Genomic DNA, 17,218 nt, shown 5'->3' with positions numbered 1-17,218 from the left:
CTTAGCCTTCATCAAGAGAAGCTGGACAGAGCACAGCACAAGGAATCCAAGGACCTAGGTTTCCAACCCCAGCTTTTGCTATTTATTATTGTGTGATCTTTGGAAATTAATCAGGACAGACATTAAATACCTATATGTGCCAGGCTCTGTACTGGCTGCTGGAAATACAAAAACAAAAATGAAAGCCTGTCCTCAGGGAGCTTACAGTCTAGGAGTGGAAGACAACATATCTATATAGATGACATATCTATACAAATATACAATAGATCTCTCTGTGTATCTATAGATAGATATGAAGGTAACTGGGGAGGGGACAGGCTCTTGCAATTGGGGGCATCAAGAAAGGCTTCATGTAGAAGATGGTACTTGATCTGACCCTTAAAGGAAGCTCTCTAATGGGCAGAACTAATGAAGGAAGACATTACTGGCATAGGGGATCACCACTACAGGGGCACTTTATTTTGTTAAACATTTCTCAGTTATATCTGAATCTGATTTTGGACTACAACTGGGAGTTTTCCAGCCCATGTGCCACAAATTTGACACTGGACTAGACTCCTTTTTCAGCCCTTTCTAGTTGCAAATCTGTGATTCTACTTGCTGAAGGTCATACAAGTCAGTAAGTAGTAAAACCAAAATGAAAAGGTAGATCCTCTGACTCCCAAATCATGTGCCTTTTCCCCTACACCATGATACCTTAGGAGTAGACAGGATTACCATGGAAGAGATGATGAAAAGAAAGGCAATATGGCACAATAGGAGCCCTGAATTCTAATCCATTTTTCTCCCATAACTGTGACCCTGGGTCTCTATCTCACTCGACCTCAGTTTTCTCAGCTGTAAGATGGAATCAGATTGGATAAGCTCCAAGGGCCTTTTCAACTCTATGGACCTAAGAAGTTTGAGGAGAGTAAGTTAGAGAACATTTTCTTCAATGGGTCCATGGAAGAGGAAGAAAAGCCAGGAAAGAGGGGTGGTCAAAGCATCAAATATAGCAGAGGGGTCAAGGAATGTGAAGCTGAGGGGGAGAATAAAAACACTGAAGGTCATGGGTGACTTTGAGAGAAGAGTTCCCGTTAAGTGGTGAGAATAGAATCCAGATGGTAAATGGCTAAAAGAATGGTGGGGAGGAAGTTAGGAATTCCTTTTTTCTAACAGTGAGGATGAAAAGATGGGAGAATGACTTCAGTGGGTAGCAAGGTTGAGAAAGGGGTGGTCGTTGTTTTGGTTGTTGTTTTAAACCATAGCGGAGACATAAACAAATTTATGGACAGAGAGGAAAGAATCTGCAGAGAAAAAGAAGTTAAAGATATACAAAAGAGAATAACGAAAATCAACAGGAAACTGGAAGGGGTGGAATCAAGGGCACAGGTGAAGTGAGTACCCTTGGTAGGGAAAAGGATCATTTCATTTTCTGAAACAGGAGGATGAGTGTCAACCCAGACAAATTCTGTATCAAAGACAGAAGTTGGGGGATTTCAGATCAAATTTGATCTCAGCAAAGCAACGCTATGAGAGAAAGAGTAGAGGTGAAATTAAGGTGCTCAAAGAGAGTCAATAAGTTTGGGAATTCCTAAAGGAGTAGATAAGAGGTGAAGAAGAGAATCGTTGGGTAACACTGAGAACCTAAATGAGATTAGGTAACATAAATTTGCACTTTCAGAACCAACCAATTTCAGAGTCTACACAAAGTAAGCAGTTAATAAATGCCATTTTATTCATTCATTTATGCACTGCTAAGTTTCTCCAATAATACTGGAGAGCCCAGAAACAGATGAAGAAGACCACAGGCATCACCTAGAACTGGAGAGCAGCAGAACTAAAATGACACTGCGATGCAATGAAAAACCATTCACTTCCGGACTCATGAGATCATTGGTTTATAAATGAAAGGTACCTTGGGGATTCGTGACTTGAGCCCTCTTCCTCTTAGAGATTTGGAAACTGAGGCCCAGAGTGTCTGAGTAACTTGCCCTGGGTGATGCAGCTAGTAGGTGTCTGAAATGGGATTCGAACCTTGAGCTTCCTGACTCCAAGTCTAACACTCTGTCCCACTTCTTGCAGAACCTGGGTTTACCACATATACCACCCCCCTCTCTATGTCACTGTCTATAGGAGCTTAACCTCTATTTGAGTCACTTTACCTTTCTTGGCCTTAATTACCCATCTATAAGATGAGATATCTTAGCTCTCAATCCATCCAGTGACCCCAGGATAGAAGGTTAAAGGAGTGAGGGGATGGATGGAGGAGGCTAGTTGGGCATTGTAGTGACAGACTCTGGGAGTCTAGACCAGGGGTGGGGAACCTGTCGCCTTCTAGATCCTAAAGTGCGGCCTTTTCACTGAGAGGCCACACTTAAGGATCTAGAAGGCCACATGTGGCCTCAAGGCTGCAGGTTCCCCACCCTTGGTCCATACCAATTAGAGAAACCCATGAAGGTAGAACAGGGATGAGGAAAAGCAAACAGAACCCAAAATTCCACTGAAAGAAGAATGGCGGATAGGTTGCTACAAGCAAACAAGACCTAAGTAGACCATGCTACCTAAAATATCTTGGGCCAAAAATGAACTTTGAAGGTATAGCATAGGTATTCCTGAAGCAAGAGAGAAGGGGCAGTCGATGCCAAGTAGGGTGAACGTTTGCTGCAAAGGCACAAAGCAGAAGATGGCATGGTGAGGAACAATGAGAAGACTGATTTAGCTAGAACATAGAGCGTGTGAGGAAGAGGAATGAGCAGAACCTGGAAAGGTAAAATGGAGCTAAACACAGGAGAATGTACACAGTAGACGAGAGATGTGGTCTGACCTACGTTTTAGGAATATTCTCCTGGAAGCTGGATGCAAAGTATAGATACTTGAACTAGGGAGACCAGTTAAGAAGCTATTTCAATAAACCGTCCAGGTGGGAGGGCATGAGTGCCTAAGCTGGGGGGGGGGGGGCTGTGTAAGTGGAGAGAATGGGACATAGGTGAGAAAAATTCTGAAAGCAAAATCATGAAGATTTAGGAACCAGATGGATGCAAGGGTTAAGGGAGAGTGAAATGCTGAATCTGACTCTCAGGTTGTAAATCTGGGTTACTCAAAGAACAGAAGCGGTAAAGTGAGGAAGGAAGGAGTTGGGGGTTGAGAGCGTAGCGGACAATCGAGGCGATGTTACATTTGACATACCTACAGGACCTGCTGCATGTACTGATCTAGGGATCAGTTGCTTAGAGGTGATAATAGACCACCAACAGAGTGAGTTTTTTAGAGAAGAGGGCCCAGGATAGAACTCTGGAAAACGCGCAGTGGATAGGCCTAGGATGAACTGGTCAATCATATCATTGAGGCTATGAACAGAAGCAAATGGAACCGAAATATGAATGAAGGACTTGTAGAAGAGGAAGGGGTGGAAGACACAGTGAAATGAAAGACTAGGTTTAAGAGGAGTTAATCAGGAGAGATCGAATGATCGGTTATGTTGGAGAGGGGAATTTCAGTTCTCTGCATCAGTTATGAACGATGTTCACATCAAGGATCAGTCAGTCAGTAACATTTCTTAAGTGCCATTTCTTATGGGCCAGACGCTGTGTTAAGCCCTGAGGATACAAAGAAAGGCAAAATACAGTCCCTGCTTTCAACACACTCATAGTCTGTTGGAGGAGACAACACAAACACACCTTTGTACACACAAGATATGTTCAGGATAAATTGAACACGATCAAGAGAGAGAAGGCATTAAGGGGGGTTGGGAGGGGCTTCTTATAGAAGGCGAAATTGTAATGGGTACTTGCAGAAAGGCAGGGAAGCCAGGAGGCAGAGCATTCCTGGTGTGGGGGACAGACAGTGAAAATGTCTACAGCTGGGAGACGGAGTGTCTTGTGTGAGGAATAGCAAGGAGTCTAAGGTCCCTGGAATGAAGAATTTGTGGAGATGAATAATGTGTAGGAAGCCTGGAAAGGTATGGGGGAACCAATTTATGAAGGACTCTGAATGCCGGACAGAAAGTTTTATGTTTGCTCATGGAAGGGATAGGGATCCACTGGGCTTTATTAAATGGGGTAGGAAGGGGTTGGGGTAAGAAATGACACAAGCAGACCTTCCTTTAAAGAAGATTGCTTTAACAGCTGAATGGAGAGTAGAGTGAAGTGGGGAGAAACTTATTGGAGGGAGACCAACCGGCAAGTTGTCCAGGCATGAGGTGAAGACGGCAGGCACCAGGGTGGCAGCGGTGTGGGGGGGGGGGGAGGGGGGATGCACATATGAGAAATGTTATAAAAGTCAAATCAACTGGATTTGGCAATAGATTGCATAGGGAGAGAGAGCAAGGAATTGAGAATGACCCCTAGGTTGTGAACCCAGGTGACAGAGGATCATGGCACTCTCAAATATGGAAAGTTAGGAAGAGTAGAAAGATGGAGTCAAAGATAATGATATGTTAAGTTTAACGTGTCTATGGGACATCCAATGTGAAATGTCCAATTGGCAGTCAAAGATGTGAGACTGGAGGTCTGAGGCAGAGAGATTAGGGTTGGAAAAGTAGATTTGAGAATCATCAGCTTAGAGATAATTGAATCCATGGAAGCTGCTGAAAGAGAAAAGAACCCAGGACAGAACCCTGGGGGAACCTCCATTATTAGAGATCATGACCGGGATGGAGATTCAGCAAAGAAGCCTGAGAAGTGTTCAAACAAGTAGGAAGAGAAGCAGGACAGAACAGTGTCAAGGAGAAGGGTGCCTGGCAGCGTCAAAGACTGCAGAGACCTCACAAAAGATGTAGAGGCATCAGATATGCCAATTTAAAGATTATTTAATAACTGTGGAGAGTTAAGGAAAGAGAGAAAAGGAAGCAGAGGCATAGATTAGAAATGGCCTTCTGAAGAACTGATCCACAAAAGGAAGGAAATAGGACAATAGAAAGGATGGATGGATCAAGTGAGGGTTTTTTGAAGATGGAGGAGACACGGATATGTTTGCAGGGAAGCAGCCAGTAGACAGAGGGAGATAGAAGATAAGTGTAATAGTAGCAGTGATGGAGGAAGGAATATGTTGAAGAAGATGGGTGGAAATTAGAAGTTTTTAAAAGTTTTTTTTTTCTGACATCAAGCCTAAATTTGCTTCTAGCCAGCCTCTACTCTTTGCTATTGGTTCTTTCATCAGGGTCCTGGGATCAAGTGGGGATCATAAAGGGGGCAATCTGCTGGAAAATATGGGATGGAATGGGATCACTTCTGAATTTAGAGGGGTTTATCTTGGCAAGAAAGGCCACCTCTCCTTGTGAGACAGGGGTGAAGATGGGGATTGTGGCAGAGGCATCTGGAAGATAGAAGATGAAGAGAAGGGATAAAAACAACTGTAGGAACGCCACTGTGGTAGGTGGGATAGTGAGTATTTCCCTACATGTATTTGACTTAAGTGTAGTGAAGAGGAAGGACATGGGAGTTGAAGAAGACTAATGAACTCTGAGGTTAGTGTTTGAGAGGACACTGACTTTTAAACTGATGTTCTAAATGGCAGAGTAGGAGGTATGGAAAAGACAACTGTGAGAGAAGAACTAAATATCTTGAGAAAGTTTGTTAACAAGAGAGCAAAGGATAAAATGGAATGGGAGGGCAAAAATGGATAGAGACTATGGAGGGGTAAGATTAAGATCAATATGAATTGGAGTGTGGGGAGAAAGGAGAAAGGATTTTGTGAATGATAATGTATGAGGGAATACGAGATTGGGAAACCTAACAAAGGGTAAGGAAGGAATAAGATGTTAACATAGATGCCACTCGATAGGGCCATCCACCCTCTTGGATCCTGTGAACATGGACTCAGTGTAGAGGTGGAGAATTTCTTACTACTGAGCCCCTGGGTAAAGAAGGAAGAATAAGAAAGGGATTGGGTACAGGTGGTCTGGTGGATTCACATCTTTCCCAGAACCTCATCCCAAGATGTCAGGGGATACCCTATACAAGCCAAAAACATTCAAACTCCAAAAACAAGGCTCTCCCTCTTTCCACATATAACAAGCTCCCAGTTTCCTAGGTAACCAAGGCTTGAAATTCATGATAGCTTTAGAAACACTTTTATAAGTCTCTCTGTTCCTTCAGAGATGGTGTAGTTTCTGCCGCAAACTTAATAAACTTTCTTCACTGTTCCCTATTAAGTCAATAATGTTCAACTCAAACTGCTATAAAAAACAGTTCAGATTCTATAAATTCAGTGACTTTGCTTTTATAGACAAATGTATAAGAAAAAGTACCTCCAAATGTGCCAATAATAGAGCCAGTAAATTGCAAAAGATGATTCATCTGATCAGTGTGATAACGAGACTCCTGCTTCTTCTGTCGTCCATTTTTTGGAACCATCCTTCCCCTATTTAAAGAAATATTATGACAAAACAAATTAGCAAGTCAAGCCATTTTCTATATACCCTATCTATATCAAATAAAATAAAATTTCTGTCTTGATCTCTTGATAATTGTTGTGATCTAAGCAAGGGATGAGTTATTAACTCATGCACTAAAGGATCTCCACTTGACCTGTTTTTCTTAGGTTTCACTATTAGCCAGAACCTTAATACTATGTAAACCTTTCTAAAATGACAATTCATCACATGAGAGTGTTGTGCCTGCTGCAGGCAACTATGGGCTTTCATTAGACATGTATTTCGTAAACCCTGAACCCCAGCTGACAGCTGCAGCCCATTTTCACTCACTATACTTACCATCATTTCCTTTCTCTGCAATATGGGCACTCCCAACAATGGTACAGATCACACACCCATCTCCCTTTGGTGCAATTCTTGTCTTCCCATAAATTCTTTACTAGGGCCCTTCCTTGAGAGCAGGGGTTCTTAAGTGTTTTTTTGCATCATGAACCCTTCTGGTGGTCTGGTGAAGCCAATGTACCCTTTTTTCAAAATAATGGGTTTTTTAATGCATAAAATAAAAAATATATCAGATTACAAAGGAAAAGAATGACTAAAATAAAATCATCAAAATTTTTTTCAAAAACCAATTTCGTAGACCCTAAGTTAAGAACTCCTGCTCTAGATTTTTGATATTCCATGGAGACCAGTACAGTATATAGACTATCCATCAGTTATTCCTCACTCCCTCTAGATGATAGGCTCATCTCCTTTTCTGGCCATTTATCTTTTGGATGGAGAAGGCAGTGTTGTGTAGTGGGTAGAACATTAGACTTGAAGTCAGAAAGAGCTGCTACAATGGAAAAAAACACTGGCTCTGCAGACAGAGGACCTGGATTCAAATCCCAATTTGGGAAAGTCACGACCTCCCAGGGGCTCAGTGTCTTCAGTTATAAATGGAGGTTGATGCCCACTAAGGCCCCTTACAGCTCTAGGTCCATGACCTGTGATCCAGATTCAAGTTCTGCCTCAGACATGACCCTGAGGAAGTCATTTCTTTATCTATAAAATGAGATGGACTTCAGTCTCTTGCAGTTCTGAGTCTGTCTGTGGTCTTAGGATTCTTTCCACAGCTTCTCCTGTGTAATTCTCTCAAGGGCATGTCCTCCATCCAGAGCTATCCAGTAGAAGATACATTTCTGCCTTCAAAAAACCTCCAGTTCACAAAAAAGGAAGAAATGTCAATAAGTACATTTAAATATAACTATCAGGCAGATATGGAATATATTCAAAAGCATTTGTAACTCTACAAAGTAAGAAAGATGCACAGGTCCTACAAACTGAGATGGGAGAAGCTAGACAAATTCACTAGTTACCAAGTCCCCAAAATGTGATTAGGCTGCAATTCTTTCACATATTCTCTACCCCTAAAAGGTCAGTTTTTATCATATCAGATTGTAGAAGAATTTATGTTAAACTGTTTTGAAACATCATAGTAATATATTAAGGTAGCTTCTCAGTTCATTATAGATGAAGAAACTGTCATGTTAGCAAGCATAATGTCTGGGTGCATTTGAATTTTTCTGAATAGGAAAACACTAACAACATTGAACACAGCACATTGGTTGGTTCATCATGTCATTTGAATAGGTACCTGGTACCTATTCAAATAAATAGGTACCCAGTCAACTGAATAGTTATATAGGCTCATAGATCTAGAGGCCATATAGTTCATATAGTTCAACACCCCTCATCATATATAAGCGGCCCAGAAAAGTGAAATGATGTGGCCAAGATCACACAGGTATTAAGGGGAAGAGACAATGCAGGTACTCTGATTCCAGAGTAAGCGTTGTTACCATTTGTCATCGAATACTTGCAGTTTTTGTCTCTCTCAGACCCCTTCCCCCACCCTCCTTCTGTCTCTCTACTCTCACTCTCTCTCTCTATCACACATACACACACACACACACACACACACACACATTCAACCCTCTATCTAGTAATACTATCACCACATAAGCGTTCAGAACTGCCCTGCTCTGGTCTTCTCAGCATTGTAAACATTTTCAAGGTTGGAAAGAAGAGAGTGGGAGTCACAAGAAGGTAGCCAGCTCTCTCAACTGGTTTAGTGCATATTGTTATATTCCAGACTCTTGCTGAACTATAGAGCTCTGGTCTCCAAAGTCCTGGTAGAACCTCCCCATAATTTTTAATTTCCTCCTATCCTTCCCTCTGCCTACGGCCAGTTGAAAAAGTCTAGGGATAAACTCTGACCTACTGCTTTGGGGCTAAAATAACTGTGGAAATGATAGACATTGTTGCCTTTAAGCAGAAGCAACATCATGGGGAAGTACTACCTTCTCTTTAAAAAATGATGAGAAAACCATTATACCACGATAATAATTACACCAAATCAAATAGCTAGGATAAAATGAGATAATATGTGTAAAGCACTCTGCAAACCTTAAAGTACTATAGCTAGCTATCATCATACAGCTAATTTTCTATTACACGTCCTAGATGTTAATATAAATGTAGGATAAAATGTCAACCTTCACGTGACTTTCATGTGTGCTATTAAACAACAAATTCAGTAAAACACGAATTAGTATATGATGGATACATTCGGTTGATTTTTTTATGGGATCTTAAATTACATTAACTCTTTCATCAAACAGAAATCTGAAGTATGGGGTATTTTGCATTTGTAAAGAGAATCTATCTAAAGAGATATATCCCAACTATGTGTCATAATCTGTTTATAACGTGTTCATGTTAGTCTTTGCAAGTAGCAGCACATCCAATGTGTTATATTAGCACTGTTTTATATTTACAAAACGTGAGGAGCCACATTATGTGAACAGATGCTTGCATCTCACCGAGATTCTCAGATCGACTTTAGAGTTCAATTTGCAAACATCAGAAATGAAACTGCCTGATATAGCATTCAGGCTCTGGGCATTAGGCGGCCAGCTGAGATTGCCTCCTGCTCTTCAATGACCTCATTTCAGCTCTTAACACTATAAATCAGGTCAAAAATTGTAACTGCAGCGGGTTCTGTTTCTGGATTATGATATAGCAGCCAAGGAAGGCATGATGCTACATTGTTTCTCCTGTCACAGGAGAGAGGAGGGTAATTCCCCGTGACGAGGCACTGCTGCAGGAGAAGCCCCATTATGCCTTTCTAGAGAGAGTTTATAAAGGTATACAGATGCCGGCTGTACAGCCAACAGGGCAGCAGAGTCATTCTGTGCTCAGCTGCAAAAAGTCTTTGTCTTATGTATCATTAAAAAAGGGGAGGGGGGGTGACTACAAAAAAATGCATGTTACTGAACTGTTAAATGGATCATGGAATGATGGGATTCTGAGTTGAAAAGGACCTTACAGATCCTTCAGTCCAACCCCTCTCATTTTATGGATAAGGAAATAAAGGGCTAGAGAAATCAACTGACTTGCCAGCTTAGGGCATTTAATAAAAGGAAACTAAGCAGTGTTAAGACTGACAATAGTTTGTAGATTATTTTGAAACATGCTACTCTCCCATGTTTGCTAGTTTCTAGCCAGCCTTCTAGAATCTAATTTTTAGAAACTATTCCCTCTGTATTTGGAATGAGTCACTTAACATGTTTAAATGTGATCCCCTTTTGCAGCAGCAACCCAGCTCATAGATACTACCTTGCAACAGATCCAGTAACAGGAGATTTGTATGTTTCCGACACAAACACCCGCAGAATTTATCGCCCCAAGTCCCTCACTGGTGCAAAAGACCTCACTAAAAATGCTGAAGTGGTGGCGGGGACAGGAGAGCAGTGCCTACCATTTGATGAAGCACGGTGTGGTGATGGAGGCAAGGCTGTGGAGGCCACACTCATGAGTCCCAAAGGTAAAGACGGCATTCTGTTGGAGAACTTTTTTTTTTAATACGGAAAAGGGATGGAAATCCAGTTACTACTTGATTGTCTTAAATGCTGAGTCTGACCTTTTGCCCAAAGCTGCGTTGAGAGAAGGCGGTTTCCAAATCCAGTGTTTTTAAAAGCCATTTAGCGTGAAACTGATGGAAGCCTAAGTTGATTTTACAGTAAATGTTGGGTTCTTGGTCTCTTTGATTTCATGCCATTTTTTTTCAAGCTATCCAAAGAATAAAGCAAATACTCTGTTATTCAGGACAGATTCTCTTAAAGGGAATTTCAAGGGGGTATCCAAATTCTTCATTGTATTAAAGTCATCTTTGTAACTGAAGAATTCTGGTCCTACTTAAAAAACCTCCCCAAAGCAGCCCTATTAGCACTCACCCAGTTAGGAACTGTTCGACTTTTTCTTTGTGTATCATGAGGAAAACATTTGGCATGTGGGATTTCTGGAGGTGACGGAGGCTAACAGCCTGCAGGATAAACTTTCTATCAATCATACTAGACATGATTTGCTCTTTGCCATTTAATATAGTATTTCATTATAGCAAGTGACTATTGTATGGACAAGGACTAGAGGGGAAAAAAGCGTTTGTTGTAGCGAATTATTCATAGTAGCAGATTTTATCGTCAAAAGGTCAACAAAGCACTAGCTCAAGCTTGACTCTATTTTTGTTAGAACGAATATGGTATGAAAAAAGTTCACCAGAGCAGAACTTAACCCCTTTCTACAATTTCTAGACACGCAAAAAATTTTGATGTCACCATTTTGTACTTAGAACATACTAATAATCTTTAATTGTAGTAGATAATAGGACTGATCTCAGAGTCAAGATGTGGGTTCAAATCCCAGCCCCTGACAAATAACATCCTAGATGTGTGACCCTGATTAAGTCATTTTCCCAGGGTTCCAGACAACCTACTCTTTCAGAGATTCTTAAGCCAAGGCCTGGAAACTTGGTTTTTAGTTTTTTGTTTTTTTTTTCATTTATATAGATAGCTGTATTTCAATATAACTGGTTTCCTCTGTGATCCTATGCATTTTGTTTTATGCATTTAACAACCTCATTTTGAGAGGAGAACCACAGGCTGTGCCCAGATTGGCAAAGGAGTCCATGACTCAAGAAAAGATTGAGGACCATTGCTCTAAATTAGAAATTCTCCAACATTTGACAAATATGCATAGGAAGAGGGTGTTTCCTCACCAAGGGTTCCTTAACCCTGGTGAAATCACAGGTCTAGGCAAAAAAGAGATAAGGCCTGAGCTGCTAATTTATAGCTTACTGGAGGTTCTACATATATTTACATATCTCTCTTCAGTACATTCTGCATTATTTGTGATACAAATGATAATACTGAACTCTTCTAATTTATATTTGAATTCCACAAACACACCTGCTAACTTTGTATAATTCACCAGTTAGATGCTGAATAATCACTTTGTGATGATTATATGATCAGAAGGCTGTTTTTTTTTTTTTAATTCCATAACATTTTACTTCTCTTGGACACAGGGATGGCCATTGATAAGAATGGATTAATCTACTTTGTTGATGGAACCATGATCAGAAAAGTAGACCAAAATGGAATAATATCAACTCTCCTGGGTTCTAATGATCTAACTTCAGCCAGGCCTTTAACATGCGATACCAGTATGCACATCAGCCAGGTAATTTAAAAATTCAACTGAATGGTATTGTCTTGTCTTACATAAAGCTTGTTTTACTAGATAACTGGTATCCGACAGCTCATAGCAGCTATATTTGTCACATGTAGCAGTCTTCTGAACAAACTTCTTCCAAGAGATTGTATTTAAATGTCCTTAGGAGATGACTTTAAAAAAAAAAAACTTCCTTCTTTCACAGTCATACTCTTGATAAACTCAGTATAGCACAGAACTGCCATATTAGTATGAAATGATAGAGGATTTGTAGTAAAATTCCAGTAGAGTAGCAGCCCTGAAGATATTCTTAAAAATAAACCAAACTGCTTAAGTCTCTTAATCTGTTATGGTGAATGACTCAGGTTCTCAAGTAGTATGGAAAACCCACTAGTATTAGTCCCACTGGACTTCTACTTAGAATTGGGAGCTCTACTATTGCCCTGATTGAAAACACAACAGAACCCTAATGTATTCATAACCTCGAAAGTACTGGGATTTAGTGCTTGTTAACTGCTATCAGGATGCAAACCAAGAATATATGTGCTCATATCCCACCATTATCCACTGACTCACTACATATAGGCTAATTTGCTATTTGTGTATAGCTCTAATACGTCTTTCTATGAGGTGTATTTTTAAGTAAAATGTTATTTCCTCCATCTGTCTTTACATGAGACCTTTAAGCTTATTTTACTGTGGCTATCGAAAAAGCAATTTTAAAGGAGTTCATCAAATGGAGGTTAATTTCACTGAACGGCCTAATTTCATTTAATGCCAGTAAATTAACGGCAGTGAAGTAACGGGCTAACCAAACAATTTCCTCTTTTTTTATTAAGGTGCGTCTGGAATGGCCCACCGACTTGGCTATTAACCCTATGGATAACTCCATTTACGTCCTGGATAATAACGTAGTTTTACAGATCACTGAAAACCGCCAGGTCCGCATTGCCGCTGGGCGGCCGATGCACTGTCAGGTCCCTGGAGTGGAATACTCTGTAGGAAAACATGCGGTTCAGACAACCTTGGAATCGGCCACGGCCATCGCCGTGTCCTATAGTGGGGTCCTGTACATCACAGAAACGGATGAAAAGAAGATTAACCGAATAAGACAGGTCACAACAGATGGAGAAATCTCATTAGTTGCTGGAATACCCTCAGAATGTGACTGTAAAAATGATGCCAACTGTGACTGCTATCAGAGTGGAGATGGCTATGCCAAGGATGCCAAACTCAATGCTCCTTCCTCCTTAGCCGCGTCTCCAGATGGTACACTGTACATCGCAGATCTCGGAAACATTCGGATCCGGGCTGTGTCAAAGAACAAGCCTTTGTTGAACTCCATGAATTTTTATGAAGTGGCCTCTCCCACTGATCAAGAGCTTTATATCTTTGACATCAATGGTACTCACCAGTACACCATGAGCCTCGTCACTGGTGACTACCTGTACAATTTTAGCTACAGTAACGATAACGATATCACCGCGGTGACCGATAGCAATGGCAATACTCTAAGAATTAGACGAGATCCCAACCGGATGCCAGTGAGGGTGGTGTCCCCTGATAACCAAGTCATATGGCTGACCATAGGGACCAATGGATGTTTGAAAAGCATGACTGCCCAAGGACTGGAGCTCGTTTTATTTACTTACCACGGCAACAGTGGTCTTCTGGCCACCAAAAGTGACGAGACTGGTTGGACTACCTTTTTTGAGTAAGTACAAAGATTAAGATTCTCCTCTGTTGTACAAAATATCATGAAGTCCATGACAGCATTTTTAAAATTTAAGGTGTTGAGATTTTGTTTCATATAACAACAGTTTTCAGACAAAAAACATGGCATGACCAACCCCTCCAAAAACACACGACGGATTTTGCTTTGGGTGTGGACACAACACACATTTTCATTTATGCATTTGATTAAAACATAGCAATGCTGGCATCCACTGTTTGCAGCTGTCACAGTACAGGAGCTGTAAAAACATCTTCAAAGAATTCTCATCAGTCACCTCTGTATGTTTTTAATCATGTAAAAGTCCTTAGAAGCCTTTTCTCTTCAATTATTTATTATCAATGGGCAAATCACTTATCTGTGAGGACAGGCAACTCTTTAAGACCATGAATTTCAAAATAGTCCCCAAGCTGCATTGGTGAAGGGAGTTTCCTCCCTGGGAGTTCCTCATCTGAACAAAATCGCAGTTCCAGACAATACATACATAAATATGGCAAAGTGCATGTTGGAGGGAGATATGACATTCACTACCAAGAGCAAATTGGGAATCAATCAATTAACAAACATTTAATACTTACCTTCCTACTTGTATGCCAAAGCACTATACTAGGTGCTGAAGACACAAAGACAAAAATTAAACAGTCCATGTGCTCAAGGAGATTATACTCTATCATGTACACTCATACATACATGCAAAATAATTACGAAGTGATTTTGGTGGTAACAGAAAAGATCTCCCGCTAGAAATGAGCTCCAAAAAAAACAATCTAGGGATTCTAAGACACAGAGGAATTGCTTTAAATTCAATTCAACAAGCATTTGTTATGCAACCAAGAAAGCATCTGTGTGTAACCACTTATGCTAGGAAGTTATGCTGAGTACCTGAAGAAATGAGTAGCCAGTAACACATCCAGTGTGTCTGTTTAAACAGTAAATTCCCCTAAGTCAGTGAGAACCCTCGGTGAAATTAACTGTGGTCCGTTTTAAGACCCCTGAGCTTTGCAACGAATATGCACATAAAATCAAGTGGACTGATTGCTTATTCGAGTAACTTTGCAGGGGTCACACTGGAGAATTAAACGCACACAGATAGCGTAGTGGCAGAGAGAGGATAAGCTTTGAATTAAACGTAAAAATACCTAACTTTGACTTCACGTTATAAGCTGAGACAAAAATATTTTCCGTGGGAACATAGGTCTGAAACTATGCTGGAAGTTGGTGGTAATGTGCTGTAATATAGAAACATTTGGGTTGCGTATCACCTTTTCTAGAATCTGGAAAGTAGGATCAACCTCGTAACTTGAATTGCTTCTCTTTTTTGGAGCAAGTTCCGTTTTAATAAAATTAATGTGACCCCGCAGCAAGATTTCCTAAAAGGGATAAATCTTTTTCAGCAGAATGACATTAAAATTCTGTTCTTAACATCTTTCTTCATTTTAGAATCGCAATAGATGGGGAATAAATTGGAAATTAATGGAAGGTACTTCCTTTGCACAGTTTTTCAAAGCCATAGCAGGTTCTAATGCCAAAGAGGCAAAAAAACAAAAAGTATAGAAAAATGTGCTCCAATGAGATGAACCTGGGTAGGAGAGCTGCTGGATATTCAGGGAATGATGGTGGCATGCATGAGATGCTGGTTTAGTTTAAAGCAGGCCAGAAATGCTGAGGTAAATTGCTAATAAAACTGAAGAGTCAAGTCCTCTCTGGGCCACATCCAGATGTCTCTTTGTTAATAGGGTAATGACTTAGAAAATGACAGCCCTTTGATGGCAGACATATGTTTTGGTTTTTCGCCTTTGTATCTCCAATCCCTCACAGGATAGTCTGGCACATAGCAGGAGCTTAATAAATGCCTTTTGAGTCAGATTGGTACTGAACCAGCACTTTTCAGTAGAATAAGTGGTTTGCTCTCCAACTGCAATGGAATTTTAAGTATTTGATGGCATCAAAGAAAGGGCAGTATTCTGGTGAATACTGGGACAGGTAGATCAGCTAGTTTTAAGAGTGAGGCATTAATTAAATAGGTATTTTTGAAGGGAAAGAGCAATAATAAAATATAAGCAGAATAAGAGCTGGGACGGTTGCTAGAGATCACCTCACTTCACAGTTGAGGAAACCAAAGTCTCCAGAGGTGAAGTCATTCATACCCAGTTTCATATAGTGAGCAAGCAACAGAGTCAGAATTCAAAACCATGACCTCTCATTCTAAATTCAGGGCTTCCTTCTTTGCACCACCCTGTAAATGGCTCATAGATCTATAGCAAATGATGGCTTGCAAAGCACTTCCCTGGGAGAGAGAAACAAGCCAAGGTTTATCATCTTTGTTTTACAAATGAGGAAACTGAGGACCAGAGGTTAAGTGACTTACCCAAACACATAGCTAGTAAGTGGAAACCAAAAGTAAAACTCAGTTACTTGATCTCCAACCCCACTGCACCTCAGGCATGTGCAAGAATAAGCAAAACAGCAAACTAATAAAATGAAAATGAGCAAATGACTTATGAATAAACAGATCTAATAGGTTTAAAAGAAAAAAAAATTTTTAATGAAAGTTCATCACCATCACTCTTCTACTGGCACAAACCTAGTGAATTTCAAATTAAAATGTATTTACTAAATTTTATTTTATGACAATGATTAATTACCATTCCAAAAATCATGACTCAAATACCTTACCTGATTGGCTACTCCCACTTCTAAAAAAATTTGTATATCTGTATAGATCGATACATAGGACACACTGGAAAAAAAATATTGGTTTAATCCACAAATAAGGGTCTGAAGAACTATTATTTTAAAGCAAGATGCTTTAAGAAGCAATGTTTCTAATGTTTTGCCTCTACAAATCTACAAACACATTCTTACACACACACAAATTTACAATTCTAAACATTCATACATGATAAAAACTTGAGATGGTTAGAATTATGGAGAAAAGAAACAAACAGCATATGTAGAAGATTTGACCTGAGGTGTTCAAAACTGTCAAGTCAGGTAACAAATGATCTTTTTCTCTTTTATGTCCATTCCTGCCTTTGTACTATAGGACACCCAAGTGCCACTGGTACTTTAAAGGGTCAAGACCTTTAGAAAGGCATTCAAAAGTCAGTGCACATAATAAAGAGAGGATGAAGTGAATGTCAGGCCACGACTCCAAAGGCAGCATCTGGGCTCTGAGATAACGGCATGTTCATGTCAGTATACTTTTGATGGAGACTGAAGCTGGAGGAACTCCAAACACCTGCATCTACCCTACGGCCCATACATCTACTCAATCACAGACATGACCACAGGGGCTTCTGGGCTTCATATTAGATCCTAAAACACAAATGGAACAGGAAGAACTACTCCCCTGATAGAGGCAGCAGGTGGATCCAAATCCCCTCCAGATTTAAGGTGTTTTTATAGTCTTCTGTAGGTTGGCAATTTTTTTTTTTTTACAGTGGGCATACTACCAGAATATTAGTGCACATCAGTAATATTTCATTTCACATTTGTGCGTCCCTGCATGTCTTCTGCATACCTGCCAAGGCTATTTGGAGACTCAGGGAGGTTGAGAAGGGAATTAGAAGGGGTTG

The 17,218-nt window shown here is 40.3% G+C and overlaps 1 protein-coding gene across 2 annotated transcripts in view; it reads left to right on the top strand.

The window, feature by feature from the left end:
* Positions 1–17,218, top strand: part of LOC114024545 (teneurin-3) — a 440,254-nt gene that overhangs the window by 368,067 nt on the left and 54,969 nt on the right. For both annotated transcript variants that reach the window (XM_027837581.1, XM_027837579.1), the window contains 3 exons: positions 9,991–10,223; positions 11,763–11,917; positions 12,748–13,622. In XM_027837581.1, the coding sequence (XP_027693382.1) occupies positions 9,991–10,223; positions 11,763–11,917; positions 12,748–13,622 (1,263 nt within the window). The remainder of the gene's footprint in view (positions 1–9,990; positions 10,224–11,762; positions 11,918–12,747; positions 13,623–17,218) is intronic.

Source organism: Vombatus ursinus, unplaced genomic scaffold (genome assembly GCF_900497805.2).
Source record: "Vombatus ursinus unplaced genomic scaffold, bare-nosed wombat genome assembly UNPS02014821.1, whole genome shotgun sequence".
Lineage (NCBI taxonomy): Eukaryota > Metazoa > Chordata > Mammalia > Diprotodontia > Vombatidae > Vombatus > Vombatus ursinus.
Note: the sequence above shows the minus strand (reverse complement) of the source record. Positions and strands in the feature narration are given on the sequence as shown.